The sequence below is a fragment of the Danio rerio genome, chromosome 12, assembly GCF_052040795.2.
Source record: "Danio rerio strain M-AB ecotype USA chromosome 12, GRCz13ab, whole genome shotgun sequence".
NCBI lineage: Eukaryota > Metazoa > Chordata > Actinopteri > Cypriniformes > Danionidae > Danio > Danio rerio.
This window is the reverse complement of record NC_141032.1, coordinates 39,231,758-39,248,336: the sequence shown is the minus strand read 5'-3', so window position 1 is coordinate 39,248,336 and position 16,579 is coordinate 39,231,758. Positions and strand designations below refer to the sequence as shown.

Genomic DNA, 16,579 nt, shown 5'->3' with positions numbered 1-16,579 from the left:
GCTGCTAGAGTTTAACAGCAGCTTGTCGTTTCTGTGTAATGGGGCATATCAGACATCACAGCTATGTTATTAAGAGGGATTATGGCGGTAATGAAAGGTTACCTGTCTGTCTCTGCAGGTATATTTCACCAGCAGATTTAGCTAACATACCAGGTCATGCAAAGGTGCAAAGACAAACTTGCCCTCCTCCAAGGGATTACGCCTTCCTGTACTTCCTCCTGTTGAAAGCACAAATAAAACACAATGAATAAATGCTAAATTTCTGATTATTCCATCTATTCTTCGTCTTTCACAGTATTCTCCACTCTCATTCATTTGACGTGCTTTGTTACATGTAAATGAGAATCCCTGTTTATTTAGAAGAGTTGGCCAGGATTCTTGGAAATGTGACACAAGGCTCGGAAAACAGGCTGTGTTGCTTTTTTACAATGCGAAGTAGGCAAAAATTCCACATTCAATGATAACAATATATATTTCGATATAAGTTGTTAACCCTTTTGTGCCGACATTTTTAAAAATTATTTTATGCATATATCCTTGTTAACAGTGTCCTATATGAACATGTTTTGCATTTATTTTCTCCAGGAATTAGATTTTTTTCAAGAAATCACATTTGAATATGCAGCAACTATAGTTGCCAGTGGGCAAATATGTTGTAAGCACCGCTCATCTAAAAATTAAATAGGAGAAGAAAATTTGTCATCCTAACTTTAAACAATTGATTTCAACAGATTAATTCATATTCATAAACAATTTTATTATGTTTAAAATTTGAAAACTAATTGATGTGAACTCAGCAAAACTATTTCTCACAGTTTTATGAATACGAAAACACAAAGAACTAATCCATTTGTCTTACAGTGATGAAATACACACTAGTTTCTCCAACAAATTACTGTATGTCCATTATAGATTATACCATGGATAAAAAGCAGCGATTTAGGCAATACTCATGTCTGTGTCGACAGCAGGGCTTAAGATTGGGATTGATTTTGGTTGTAGTTTTGTGATTTTCTTCAGTGATGCTGCTTTTTAACAGGAGGAGTTCATAATTCTCTGTGCTATTTTAAATCTTTGTGGGAGAGGGACCAGTAGGAGAAGTTAATGTTACTCTGAAGATTTAGCTGTGTATCAAATTATGTATAAAAAAGTCTACTTTAAAGTAAGGTTATTAGTTAAAGGGTTATTTTTAAATGGGTTATTATGGAAAAAAAACATTAAACAAGGCCATAACCTTGATTTATTAACTTATTAACACATTATTCGCTAATTCGCCATTATTTATGTACTTACAAGGTATTTGCCCACTGGCAACTTTAGTTGCCGCTTAAACATTTGTCAAATTATACACAAAATCATAGATCTCTTGAAAGATTTGTTTTGTTTGGATGAATCTAGAGACCTTTATGATTAAGTTAATATATATTTGTAAACAAAAATATTTAATTAACATGAAAAATGCCTTTATTTTGGGGGGTTTTCCTCCATTTTGCATCCTGAAATTAAAGGTAGGAAGTTGAAGGCCTCATGTGACAGGAAGTAAATCAATTCCTTCTTTTTCCTGAAATCCTTTATTTGGTTGCTTGCTTGCATGTCATTGAGAAATAGAACATTGATAACATGTACAAAATTACTTGCAAAAGGAAAATGGCAACTGTGAACTTATGCAACTATTGTTGCCGGTGGGCTTAGATGGGTTAACGCTTCCAGATTTAAAAGAGTACCCCAACAATGACTGTCTCTAGTATCACCACACTTTTAGTTTTCAATTGTTGCACATTTCTGCTGTGTGATTGGCTCTTAGTAAAATATGCAGAGGACATCAATGCTATTGACATAAACTTTGATATAATATTGGTTTTGTTGGACCAGCCTTAACGGGAAGGGCTTAAAACGTATATAATTAGAGGTGTAACGATTCACCTGACTCATGATTTGATATGATTCACGATACTGATCTCACGATTCATGATTAATCACGAGTTTTTTACTAAATTATTTGAAACAAATTTAAGGTGAAGAGCCCTTTAACTTTTTTAATTAAATGCTGCACAATTTTTGCAATTTATTATATTTCTTGCTATTGCTTTTTTGAAAATAAATTCCAAAATTAATGAATAATAGAAACTAAATAAGACTCATTATTATAAACAAACTAAAGCTGTGACTGTGCTGAGATTAAAAACTTTTAAACAGAAATATCCGCATATCTATGTTTTATGGCATAAGCTGAAGTCTTTGCACATTTACAACGTCCCGTGCTGATGAGAAAACTTTTTCACTGGGGACTGAGATGGCTGGTGTGGAGAGGAAAACCTTTTCTAGACATGAGAGCAGTGTGTACAGAGGTGGTCAATAGACCCTCTGATGCAGGGGACTGGCCACTGGCATAAAAAAACTAATAATTATATAGGATAGAGACAGGAGTTGAACATGATTATTAAGGTGAACATTTTCTAAACATAATATCTCATTTCTAACTGGTTTATTTTAACTTTGCCATGAAGACAATAATATTTTAGATATTTTTCAAGACACTTCTACACAGCTTAAAGTGACATTTAAAGGCTTTTAGACTACTGAAAAAAAAACTGCTTAAAAAATTAAATAACTGCTTTTATTCTAGCTGAAATTAAACAAAAAAGACTTTCTCCAGAAGAAAAAATATTATCATACATACTGTGAAAATTTCTGTGCTCTGTTAACATTTAAAAAGAAAAAAAAAATCAAAGGGAGGCTAATAATTCTGACTTTAACTGTAAGTATCAGTGATACACTTAAGAAGAGATAATCTTTAACATTTTTAAATATTCAATAATAACATGCAAATTATTAAAGTATGCATAAACTAATTTGAAAAGAAGAGGGTAAAAATAATTCAATACCTGCTTCTGTAACAGAACAACTTTCTCTTTCAGTCTGAAAAACATCTTAACACTTTCGCTATGAAAACACTGATGTACCATCTGATCTCCGTAGCACTCGGAGCAAGCATGGTCCACATGGTTTGGTTTCATAATAGTTTTTTTTTTTTAAGTAAAGAGACGTCTGTGACAGTAGTTTTTCATTGTGCTGACGGTGCATGTGCATCATATTCATTATTCTGTTAGTGTATTTAAATGTCTTTTCACAGTATTTGCACACAGTTTGTCTAGCACACTTCACCGCTGTCATTTTACTCTGCGCCCCACCTCTTGCTAGCCATTTATGTGCAGGTAAATTGAGTTTGCACCTGTAAACACAGTGCCTCCTTTGTTCAAAACATGTATCACCATTCACTCAACATTTTAACCGGTTTGATTAGTCACATATTTGAATGGATTTTCGACCCACTCACGGTGAATCGTTACATCCCTATACAGTAAATAATAAATCAACAATAACATCAAAATGATGTATTTGAAATTACAGCATGCTAATTACTCCATTTACAATATAAATAAATGATACAAATACAGCCAAATGATTCAAGTAAGCAAAATAAACTGCTAACAGAAAAGTTAGCAAAATGGATGAGTGTCAACTTTCTACAAGACAGGAAAAAATAAAGAAATAAACGGCCAATGTTTTTCTCTCTCGCTCTCTTCACGAATGAGCTGAAAGACGTTTCCTGAATTTATTCACGAGGCGCGGCAGTTTGATGGATCTGTGCAAATGTCTTAAAAATAAAGAAAACAAACATAAAATTAGTTTTGCGGCATAAATTTTCGCCCTTTGTCAAACCCTCTGGGAATAATTGCATTTCTCCCGACCGCTGAAGTTATGAATGGGCTCTGTTTTGTTTTTTTCTTCTCTCCCTGCACTAATCACTGTGTCCAATTTGCTGGAATTATGTGACTCTTTTCAGGCTCGGCTGTGAATGTTTAAACACAGAGACTTCCATCTGCAAGGATGAAGGTCCTTTGTGTGTCGTAATGGCTGATACCGAGACTGTGAAGGAATCACACAAGTTTGCTTCTCTGTGGGAATGTGAGATGTCTGTCTGTGTGTGTGTTTTGTCAATTAAGTTGCTCGTGTCCAGTTGGTCCTGTTGGTTGTGCGAAACATTTACAAGCAGTGTGAGCCTTTTTTTTAAACTAGTGGTTTGCCAAAGAACAAAAGCAACATACTGAAAAAGTAACTTGAACATTGTCAGAATGCATTTGTGCTACTACAAATAGTGTTGTGGTTGCTTGTCAACACAATACTCACCCATGTGTAGTCAGCATGGCAATGGTGAAATCAGACACACTGGAACATCTGTCAAAATATTGTGTATTACTGTAGATTACATAATATTGTATAATAAAGGCTAGTTTTTTATTTGGGCAACCAACTTTTTAGAAATTAAGTTTCAGAGTTCATTCGCTCAGCTTTCACAAACACTTTTCTGCCAGTTGCTGCAGCAATGGCACTTAAAACCTGAGGCTTTTCTTATGTAAATCAGTGATAATAGAAAGACTCAGTGTGATGAGTGGACTTCGGTTTAACAAAAGTGTTACAATCAAAGTTTCTAAATGACTCTGTCAGAAACCTGTTAATGACTAGTCGAGGAAAACCGAGTAGATACTCTTCAAATAGATATGGTGTCCCAAAATTGTCAGCGCTGGTGCTTTTAAAGATGGGTAGAATATAGTAAACTTGCAGTAAATCGAGTAAATATAGTAAACGGCTACATATTAGTGTATTGTGCCATGGAAAGTTGGGTTCTCTTTAATACCTGTGTAACTTTATAGAAGGTTAATAATAAATCAGGGCCATTTAATAAAAAAATATAAAATTTAGTGAGTTTACAGTATACAAAATATATATATATATATATATATATATATATATATATATATATATATATATATATATATATATACACACACACAACAATTTAACCCCAATTTTTTTTTTTCTGGTCCAGAAAAAACCTCCAAATCAAGGCCCAATTAAGCTTACAAACAATTACACCACATTCAAATGTCAATCACAATTACTGCTCTGCAAAATAAAATGGTGATGCAGCTTTTCTGAAATATGCCTTAGCTTTTGGCCACATGAACTGCTTTAGTTTTGTTCATAAATAATTTGGGCTGCTATACTTGAGGTAAATTTCATACTTCCTTTCAATTACAGCATTGTTTTATATGTGAGGAAATTTAGCAATTACACATCTGGAGAGCTCGTGCACTTCTGTTTCTTTGCACTCTTCCCCCTCGGTAGCCCCTGCGGTGAGGGCTTTCTCTCAAGTGGATTCAAAGAACGCATATCAAAGCCTAGCCATTCAAACTACATTAAAACCTCTTTAAAATTCAGGCTAGAAAATGTGGAAGGAAAAAAATATATATCTAGGCCACGTGCCTGTAGAAATTCCTTCTCATTTTCCCTCCTTAAACTATCCTAAGCTGAACTTTGCATTGTGCAAATAAACTAGCTAGCATAATCGCAAGCTCTGAGCGTCTCTGAACATTAAGCAACATGGTTTTGACTTGTAAAGCTTGTTTATGATTGAGCGGGTCTTTAACAAGTCTCTAGTTTGGAGCAAGTAGACGCATCTCTCATCACAGGTGTTGTGGGGAAGGTTTTGGAGAACCTGTGGAGAGGTTGGCAGAGGGAAGGGTGATTTGCTTCACACTGGCAGACGCAGCCTGTGGTAACTGCTTTATAGTGCAGTGGCACATTCCTGAGGAAATAAAAGCCCTGTGTTAATGGAAATATGGACAGATTCGCATGAGTACAGTAAAAACTGACTGTCAGTAACATATACATGTGAATTTAACACACTATTTGACTTTCGGTCCTGGGGAGTTTGTTAAAGTGTTGTCTGAACCCAGCGTGATCTCATTAGTCGAGGTTCTTTATTGCAATCTACGGGTCCAAGATTCTTTTTTTTTTTTTTTCTAAAGTGAAAATTGCACAGATGGTTTTTTATAATGAAACTTTTTCTTTATTATAAAAGAAAGAAATGGTTCTGTGCTTTTTAATGATATTCTTATTTATATATCCAGATGAAGTCAGAATTTTTAGCCCAGTTTATTTTTTCCCCAATTTCTGTTTAATGGAGTGAAGATTTTTTTCAACACATTTTTAAACATAATAGTTTTGATAACTTATTTCTAATAACTGATTTATTTAATCTCTGCCATGATGACAGTACATAATATTTGACTAGATATTTGACTAAAAGTGACATTTAAAGGCTTAACTAGCTTAATTAAGTTAACTCTGCAGGTTATGGTAATTAGGCCAGTCATTGTATAATGATGGTTTGTTCTGTAGACTATCAAAAAATATAGCTTAAAGGGGCTAATAATTTTGTCCTTAAAATTGTTTTTTAAAAATTAAAAACTGATAAAAAACTGAATAAAATTATCTAACTTTTTTTTTCAGAGGGATTAGAAATGCAGTAATATGTGCTTACTAATAAGTTTAAATTTCCATATTTTAGTTTTTGGAAACAAAGTTATTTGAAACATTTATTTAGTTTGTAAAATGAATGTAAAAACTCATAGGGATCAGTTGTACTTTTTTAAACTTTGAAGTGTTGCAAATGCAGTACAAACTCACTGACTATGTTCACATGGAGGCCAGTAATCCAATTATTTGCCTTAATCTGATTAAGACAATTATCTGATTAAGGTAATTATATGATTTACTTTTTTGTTTCCATTTTATGTGTTATAGCAAATAGATCGATTAATGTCATTGGGTCACCACGCTATCCACGTTTCCTCCAAAATTTCATGTAATTTTGTGTTTCGTTTTTAATTTTTTGACTTTAACTGCAGTTTGGCACTTTCAGTTTCATTCAGGAACATTTCATTCATGTCCCCATGGCAAACTGAGGTATTGGATGCATGAACAAATTAAGCACTGCTAAAAAAGTGTTGTATGGAAATTAGATACTCTACTCCCAATGGAAAAAAAAAAATCTCCGCATTTGGTGATGTGTGTGTCTATGGTCTTTTACTGACCTGGTAGGTGCAGAGAATAGTGTCAAACAGCCATGTGTGTATGAAATATCCACGGTGAAAAGTCCTACATGACTTTTGTCCAACATGACAGTGTTTACATGTCTGTACTGCACTTCATAAAATCATGTGTTAATCAGATTTCCATTTAGTTGGATTATGACCTTAATCAGATTAAATTAATCAAAAACTGCTGTTTATATGGTAGACTCTTAACCAGAGTATTGTCTTAATCGTATTACAATCTGATTATTGGTGTCCATGTAAACATACTCATTGTCTGCTTTGTTTAATTGAAATTTAGAGAAATTTAGAGAAATTTTCCTTTAAAAGGTCTTTAAAGTTTTTACCTTCAGAAAATCTGTAAAGCCCAAACATGAAAAATCACCTACAACTGCAAAAAAAAAAAAAAAAAAAAGTTAGACCTTTTAGAACATAAATGAAGCATTGTAAAACATATTAAATATCCAGCAGTTTTTTTGTTAATCACTTTTCTACACTATATAAATACAGTAATAATATAATCAGTTTAACTTCACAAATTCTACAACCCAAACATTACAAAAAAAGTTGATGTTGAGTAGAAATACTGTTTGTTTGTTTGTTTGTTTGTTTGTTTGTTTGTTTGTTTGTTTGTTTGTTTGTTTGTTTGTTTGTATGAAAAATACACAAACAGGTCACAGAAATCTACTTGTGTGCTTTCATATAAATGCTGCTAGAATTTCAAAACATTTCTTATTTAAATTTAAACCAGCTATTTCAAATCAACATCTATTGTTGTAATGTTACATTGTTAGTTTTAAACAATACATACAATTAATACACTGAAAAACAAAACTGCTAGCATGCTTACCCAACTTTGAGTCCTAGAATAACACATTATTGTTATTAGGAATTATATGCATATCATAATCTAAGCTACATGCCTATGGTCATCTCTCATTCACCTGCTCGTACACACACACACACCTGCATGTGCTTTATTAGATCAGTATATTGTTTTCTACCTGAGCCAGCCTTGGGGCAGGTTGTACAGTAATGTTGTAGGGCTGGGATGACATAAGCCAGCTGGGATATGAGATCACTTTGAACAAAGAGTCTCCTGTGTGTGTGTGTGTGTGTGTGTGTGTGTGTGTGTGTGTGTGTGTGTGTGTGTGTGTGTGTAGTCCTTTGATCTGGTTTGGCTGAGGGCACCTCTGTGACATGTTCACTCAAGTTTCCACATATACTCTCTTATCACTCTCAGCAAAGCATAAGTAGGTCAGTAAACAGCAAAAAAAAAAAAAAATAATAATGGTTAAATAACAGTTTTTGTAATAACAACTCACTTTAATGTGGTCACGTTTACACATTGATGATTTTCCCTGCTAATGACACTTTGACTTGACTAAAAGCAGACTTAATTTTGTAGAGCTAATTTTGTAAGATGCCAATAGGGATTTATAATGAGGCAGAGTCAACCTAAATGTTATGGATGTGATACTAGCAGTGTTGGGCATGCTCCTTTAAAAGAGAAATTTGTTATAGTTACTTCCCACAAATAGTAACTGTTACATAATTATATGTATAAAATTATAATTACATAATTATATATATATATATATATATATATATATATATATATATATATATATATATATATATATATATATATATATATATATATATATATACAGTTGAAGTCAGAATTATTAGCCCCGTTAAATTATTAGACCGCTTGTTTATTTTTTCCCCAATTTCTGTTTCAGGGAGAGAAGATTTTTTCAACACATTTCTAAACATAATAATTTTAATAACTCATTTCTAACAACTGATTTATTTTATCTTTGCCGTGATGACTGTAAATAATATTTTAAATGATATTTTTAAGACACTTCTATACAGCTTAAAGTGACATTTAAAGGCTTAACTAGGTTAATTAAGTTAACTAGGCAGGTTAGGGGAACTAGGCAAGTTATTGTATAACAGTGGTTTGTTTTGTAGACTATCAAGAAAAAATATAGCTTAAAGAGGCTAATAATTTTGTCCCTAAAATGGTTCATAAAAAATTAAAAACTGCTTTTATCCTAGCTGAAATAAAACAAATCAGACTTTCTCCAGAAGAAAAAATATTATCAGACATACTGTAAAAATGACCTTGCTCTGTTGAACACCATTTGGAAAATATTTAAAAAAGAAGAAAAAAAATCGAAGGGGGCTAATAATTCTGACTTCAACTGTATATATATATATATATATATATATATATATATTAACTAATTACCAGGGAAAGTAACTATTGCATTACTTAAAAAATATACAATTTGTCAAATGACTATACAAGAAATATAAAACATTGTGCACTAATTTACGCTATTTTAATGTTGTTGAAGGACAATATCAGCGATAATGGCAGCATGTCCTCAACTGTGTATGCAGATGTTATTTTGTTGAATTCTGGTTGAGCAATAAGTGTTTGCGGTGAAGAAAAATAAAGTTTCATTTACATTGACGTCATGGTCACGTTATTCACCTGCGTAGCCACTAATTTTGTGGCAGCATGTAATGACGAGAGGTGCTTCATCAGATTAGAATTACTTGTCACCGACACAGAGAGACTCTTTTTTTTTCATGGGCATGCATTTCATGATACATAAACATTTCTGCCTTTCACCTCAATAGGGGAACAAAACTAATTTGGAAATGATTCTTATTAAAAGTAAAAAAAATTTTAATAAATGTTTAAAATAAATATTTTTGTTCAAATGTTTATTTGGCTTTTTACGAGTATAATATTGTATTTTATTAAATAAAAAATATATACCATCCCCTCTCTATAGTCAAATATTCATGCAAAGAGCCAGTATGCATGTGAGTGATTACATTTTTAAGTTCTTTTCCCCTTTAGGAGCCCATCTTTATCATTTTGTTTTGACAAATGTAATGCAAAAAGTACAAAAGCAAGGCATGTCAAGGTGCTTTTATCATTTAGCGAGGAAATTAAAATTGAGAAGAAATTTGGGGTGGGATGAGAAGTAATTCTTTGTGACATAACATGCTTAAATTATTTATATTCTTACTACATACTATTTTAGATGTGTTCAGTCCTGTGAAATTTATTTTCAGCGCCGTTTTTCCCCATCACTGAATACTAGACATATGAATAGGTCTTTATGTTTATATTTATTAACTGTACTTTATACACATTAACGTTCTATAATTATTTGGTTATTAATATTTTGTTACTGATCCTTAAACATGACTTTTTTTGTCGTAAGTTGTTTATAACGAGCACAGTTATATTTTGTGTGTTTAAAAACATACAGTTTTGTACTATAGTTATATAGTTCTTATTTTTACCTGGTTCTGATCCGAATACAGGCTACCAATGTAGGGTGTTTTCACACCTGCCTTATTTAGTTCAGTTGAATCGCACTAGAGTTTGTTCGAGGAGGTGTATGTAGCAATTGCACTCGAGTGCGCACCAAAAGTGGACCAAAAATACGGAGATCTATGTACGGAGATCTCCTTGAAGAGGTGGTCTCGGTATGCTTTCAAAGAACCCTGGAGTGGTTAGTTTGTGATGAGAGCATGATCCAAACTAGAACAGACCCAACCACAAAAAGAACTGCACCTTTTTGGACTTATCCAGCTGTCGTAGTCCAATGCACAGTGCATTATGGGATGTAGAGGAAAATATTTGTTGACAGCGCTTTACCAACAATTTTAAACAGAGAGAGAGAAAGAGAGGGAAAACATTTCCTGGAGGACTGTTGGCAATATTTCTGGAAGATGTAGTTTTCTGCGCAGTTTAGCAAAATGAATTCATGCCTCTTCCTGAAGTGACTTGCGATGCACCTTGGCTGTTTGCAATGCATTAAAACATTGTTTTAGCAAATTAGTAGTTGGTTATTGAGCAAATAATGAGAATTGTACCTTAAAAATAAAGTGTGTATAGAATTTTATTTAGTTTTTGTATATGTTGCATTTTTTTTACTATTATTTTATAACTATTTTTAGCTTCTGACATGAGTTTACGGTCATGCAAGTGTGTATGAAGATCATTTCTATAAAAAGAAACACCATAAAAATGCACATGCAATAGTGTAGACAAGGCCTGAGAGTATAAATATGCTTGTTTGCGTGTGTACAGATGAGGGTCACAGGAAGGTTCAGACGTTTTATGTAGGTCACGTTTGGAGGTGAGAGGGGTCGGTAATCCAATCTGGAAAGTGAAGGTCTTGGACTTGGCTTCTGGTAGGTGAAAATTTATGTCAGGGGTAAGACTAAGAGGGAGCACTCGAGAGGTCTCTCAAATCTTGTTGAGGGAATGTGTGCGCATGCAATCTGATATGTTTTGCATAGATTATGATGGACATTGTGCTATAAGGCACAATTCATCATGATGTCTTAATTGAATTGTGATTAAACCTAAAAGCAAGACAAAGGTCGTTTTTATTTAATATCAAAATGTTTGTTATTTAGATAGCAGTATATTTTCATTTGAACTGCTGCTGGACTTTGCGTACTGTATTATTGTAACTATGCAATTTCATTCATTATTAATTTAAAATTATAAGAGATTTCCACAATATATTACATTATTATAACATTTTACAATAGTTGTAAATTATACTATGTACTAGAATATTCCAAAAATAATGATATTTTAAATATATTTAAAAAAAGAATTTAATTAAACAGTATGCATAATATTTATATTTAAAAGAAGAATTCAACATGTCTGAATCGAGAAAGTTAAGAACGCATATTTGATGAACAATCAGAGTCTCATCTCCCATTCCTGTTAAAAGTCAGTTGCAGTTGTAGTTTATATATTATATTTATTTTTGTCAAATTTTAATCCTTTAATTCTTTTTGATTTGTAAAGATATTTGTGTATTGCTGTACATCTTGTGTGTATTAAGCAATGCTTAAGCGAGGTGTACAACTAACGCACTCTGCGCTGGACCTGCTCTAAGCTAGTCTATTGAACAGTGTATTTTAGTTCCTCAAAATAGCAATGTGCCAGCAATGCGCCTTAACATGCCTCCTTTTTTAGACCAGAACGCCTATGGGCGCACATATGAGCACAAATGCATTTGCTATTTAAACAGCGTGGTGCAAAACCTCAAAACCACTCTTGCGCCAAGCTGACACTAGCAAAAAATAATTGCGTCGCACCTTGCATCGCATTGCGCCGGGTGTATGATTAGCCCCGTCACTAGATGACACTCGAATACCCTGTCAGAAAAGTCTAGTAGCTGGGAACAGGCTTTTTACGGTGTCTGCTATAATGTTAATGTTGTTTTGGTGTGTTTATATAGATGAATATGGCCACTGTGTAAATGCACAGTACAGATACAATCTTATTGTCACATTAGATTGTTATAATCAATAATATATGTCTTCAGTAATTTCCTGGAGATAAATACCAAAAAATAACTCAACTGGAATAACTACAGCAGTCGCCATCGTCGATCTCATTTGTAGCAATTTTAAATTCAAAATAAATTTTGGGGAAAGGGAAGTGGTAGGGGTACAAAAATAGAATTGGGATTGGGCCTTAAGTATATTACAAGAAGTTATATTATTACTATTCATGTGAAAAAAAAAATGTTTTAGATTTTATCTAATATTTCCACCCGGCTTTTAGTAAACTTGCAATATTGTCAGAAACCCAGAACTTAAGTTGTTATATGTAAAAAGACCTAAATACATGCAATATCATTCAAATATTTTGCTCGTCTCCAACTATTGACAGAAGATCTCTCAATGAGAGAGAGGGAGGGATTAGCACTTGCGATACCTTCACTGCTCATTTAACCAAAGAAATGTAATGCTTAGATCATCACTGTGCCTCTCGTGATCTGCTCTCTTGCTCTGTCTGGAAGGCCATCCAGTCTTTAATGAATGCTAGGATAGTTGGCGGTTTATTCCGCTGTGACAACCCCTGATAATAAAAGCACTAAGCTGAAAGAAAATGAATGAATGAATGAATGAATGTTTTAATGGCAACACTTTACAATAAGGTTCATTAGTTAATGCATTTACTAACATGAACTAATCATGAACAACACATCTACAGCATTTATTAATCATATATGAACATTTACTAATGCATTAATAACATCCGAGTCGATGCTTGTTAACATTAGTTAATGCACCATGAGTTAACATGAACTAACAATGAACTACTGTATTTTCATTAACTAACGTTAACTAACATGAACTAATACAGTAGTAAATGTACTGTTCATTGTTTGTTCATGTTAGTAAATGTATTAATCAACATTACCTAGTGAAACTGTAAAGTGTGACCGTTTTAATACTGCGTATGAATCCGCCTCTCACCTGTCGCTACACCCAATGTTACAAATACACATTAGAGTTACACAGTTTACACCACACAACATACAAGGACACATATACTCTTACAACAAGTGTCTACTGGCTTTCTCAGCAGAACACACATTGTGTTAACCCCTCAAACACACACACGCAAACAGTCTCTTAAGCAGCTGATCCCCAGAGCCATTTGAGAGGCCAAAGCACAGTGCTGGTTGTCAACAGCTGCCCGAAAGACATTCTGGGAATCCAGCCCCCAGTGGGCACTGAAGAGACAGAGCAGGTGTAGACTTTCCCCAGACACCTCCACACACACATACTGTATATGTTGTTATTAGTGGTTTACGGAGATTATTTACAGGTGTTATGTATTTTATACAGAAAAAAAAATACTTATTATGTGGCCCTACCCCTAAACTCAACCCTGTGGCAAAATATGAATGTCAAAAAAAACACCTTTAAGTACAGCTGAAGTCAAAGTTGTTATCCCTCCTGTGAATTATTATTTTCCTTTTTAAATATTTGCCAAATGATGTTTAACAGAGCAGGGCATTTTTCACAGTATTTCCTATAATGTTTTTTCTTTTGTTTTATATTGGCTAGAATAAAAGCAGTTTTCAATATTATTAGCCCCCTTTAGCAATTCATGTATTTTTTTGATTGTCTACAGAACAAACCATTGTTAAATGATGACTTGCCTAATTACCATAATTAAGCCTTTAAATTGCACTTTAAGTTCAATAGTAGCATCTGGAAAAATGTCTAGTAAAATAATGTCCTGCCAGCATGAAAATGATAAAAGCTATTAAATTAGTTATTAAAACTATTATGTTTAGAAACGTGTCAAATGTGTCAAAACAATATACATGTGGGCTAATAAATCAGGAGGGCTAATAATTCTGACTTCAACTGTATGATTTTTAAGCATTTTGAATTATAAGGACACCACAATGTCCTCATAAAGCACCGTAATAGAGTACAATATTTTATACCCATGTCATTCAAAAATCAACAACCCAGGCTCATTCTGAGAATGCTATATACATTTCTGGAGATCGTGAAATAGGAGGTATGGTTTTTTTGCAGTTTTTAATTTCGAGAATCCAGAGGGCACTGTGTACGCTTTTTGAGATCTTAAATTTCTCTTGCGAGTGCCATTCGTGCCTGCTGTTCTCGCGTAAATCTACCAGAGGCCACTGGCGACTGACGTACATGGCGAGCTAACTGGACAAACTGACACAGCGGGAAAGCCGTCCATATGGAGGCAATCAGTCAGCTGGTAAACGCGAAAAGGAATGGCGTCATACTGCCCCATAGTATTCGCTTTAAAGACGAAATTCGTTCTGGCTACATAATTTGCGATCTCCAGAAATGTATATAGGGCTTCGTTATCAGAATAAGCCTTTGTTGCAAAAAAAACTGTCCTCCTAAACCACCAAAACCAGTACATACACACACACCTGATGCTGATCTGCAGGATACAAATCAGCAACTTTCGCCACTGAGATCAGAACAAGAGAACTGACGATTTGTAGGTTACAGGTCATCGGGAGAAAGTCTAAAGGGTGAGAGATGTCTGGCATGAGAGTGACCCGCGTCCAGACACAGATGGGAATGCAGGATATCAGTTTCACACAAGTCGGGTGTCAACACTTGTTTATGTTGTTCGGATCGTGGAGGCTTTGATCCCAAGAAAACAGTTAGAGCCTATTTTAAACTGCAAAGATGGTGTCTGGGGGACTTTTAAAGTCGTATGGCAGAGTGCAGAAAGATGCTTACATGTCTTGAAGATACACTGGCAACAATAATAATAATAAAAATAATATTAATAATACATTTTATTTTTAGTGCGCTTTTCTCAGACCCAAATCGCTACAAGACATACAAGCAAAGCAGATCAATAAAAACAGCAAAAAGGACCACAATAAAACAATAAAATATGAAAGATTCAGTACAATTGGATGATAAAATTAACAAAAATAATCAATCTAAGTTCAAAACAATGATAAAAAGGTGAGTCTTGAAAAGTTTCTTAAAACAGACTACAGAAACGGCATTCCTGATGCTGACAGGTTGGCCATTCCATAGCCTAGGCGCACTACACATACCTGCCAACACTCCCGTTTTTACTGGGAGTCTCCCGTATTTCAGACCCATCTACCAACCATCACCCGTATTGTTCTGTCTTTCGGAACTCCGGAAATTGGAAAACTCCCAGAAAAGAAAACATTCTGTGATTTAATAAAATAAAATAAAAAACTGAGATATGAAACCAAGAGTTTTGATTTTACAGCCAAATGAAATAAGGCTGTATTTTCTAACCGAGACTTATTCTTAAAAGCCTACCGCTATATACAGTTCTGAAGAGCGCCAAAAACATCCTAGGAGGTATGTTTTTTTTTGTTTTTTTGGTTCTTGCGTAAATCCACCAGAGGCTGCTGTCGACTGACTGAGCGATTGATTGACCCACCCTCCCCCTTCTCTAAAACCAAACGATAGTGTTTTCAAAAGTACTCATTGACTCGCTCAACCACGTCCCTAAACCCAACCGACTGTTTTAAAAAGCAATGCAGAAAAAGAAAAGCCCTCGCCAGTTTTTTTACCACTTTTTCAGATTTTACCACATTCTCACCCTGTTATTTACTTGTTTATTTAAATTTTTTGCATTCTGTTTTTGTCTTTTGAACCCCGTCATTGTGGTCAACTCCTATCTGCATCTCAAGTCCACCAATGTACATGGCGAGCTAACTGGACAAACTGGTAACAGCGGGAAAGCTGTACGTAGGTAAGCGGTCAGCTGGTAAAAAAGAAAGGGAACGCCCCATAGCGTTCATTTTAAAGACGGAATGCAGCCATACTTACTTCTGGCTACATAATTCGCGATCTCCAGAAATGTATATAGAGCTACGTTTTCAGTATGAGCCTATGTAGATATTTTTTCTAAGGCAGGTGTGGAAACGCCTCTGAATCTTCTGAAGTCACATACTAACTTTGTGATTCTCAGAAGGTCATAAAGTTTTGAAAAAATACGACAACAAGCAACGAGTAAAAGGACAACAGAATTGTACATATCTGCCATCCTTTTTAAAGCGTCTGTATTCAAAAAGAGTGGGCAATTTTAGCGAACATAAACAACAGACTCTCTTTCTGAAACAGCTGAAAACCTGTAGTGAACAGCACCCCGATATGCCAACAGTCAGCAATTAAATCTGTCAATAAATTGAATCAACCGAGGCTCAATCTGAAAACATACCCCAATATACATTTTTGGAGATCGCCAAATATGTCCCAGGAGCTACTTTTTTTGCAGTTTT

At 34.2% G+C, this 16,579-nt stretch overlaps 2 protein-coding genes and 1 long non-coding RNA gene across 6 annotated transcripts in view; 1 reads left to right on the top strand and 2 right to left on the bottom strand.

The window, feature by feature from the left end:
• unk (unk zinc finger) overlaps window positions 1-16,579 on the bottom strand; it is a 449,165-nt gene that overhangs the window by 111,034 nt on the left and 321,552 nt on the right. The gene's annotated exons all lie outside the window — the stretch shown is intronic.
• LOC147834534 (uncharacterized) overlaps window positions 1-16,579 on the bottom strand; it is a 128,030-nt gene that overhangs the window by 59,055 nt on the left and 52,396 nt on the right. The window contains exons 6-7 of one of the 2 annotated variants that reach the window (XR_015504389.1): window positions 4,192-4,239; window positions 183-218 (exon numbers count right to left, since the gene is read on the bottom strand). This is a non-coding gene — a long non-coding RNA (uncharacterized LOC147834534). Of the gene's footprint in view, window positions 1-150; window positions 219-4,191; window positions 4,240-16,579 lie in introns of both variants that reach the window. The other variant, XR_015504390.1, reaches the window with a different exon arrangement.
• si:ch211-216b21.2 overlaps window positions 1-16,579 on the top strand; it is a 69,363-nt gene that overhangs the window by 2,059 nt on the left and 50,725 nt on the right. Inside the window, exon 2 of one of the 3 annotated variants that reach the window (XM_087276824.1) lies at window positions 119-2,704. The exons of the other annotated variants lie outside the window; for them this stretch is intronic. Within the exon in view, the coding sequence (XP_087132950.1) occupies window positions 119-251 (133 nt within the window). The 3' untranslated portion in view covers window positions 252-2,704. Of the gene's footprint in view, window positions 1-118; window positions 2,705-16,579 lie in introns of those variants that run through there. 3 annotated transcript variants of the gene reach the window in all.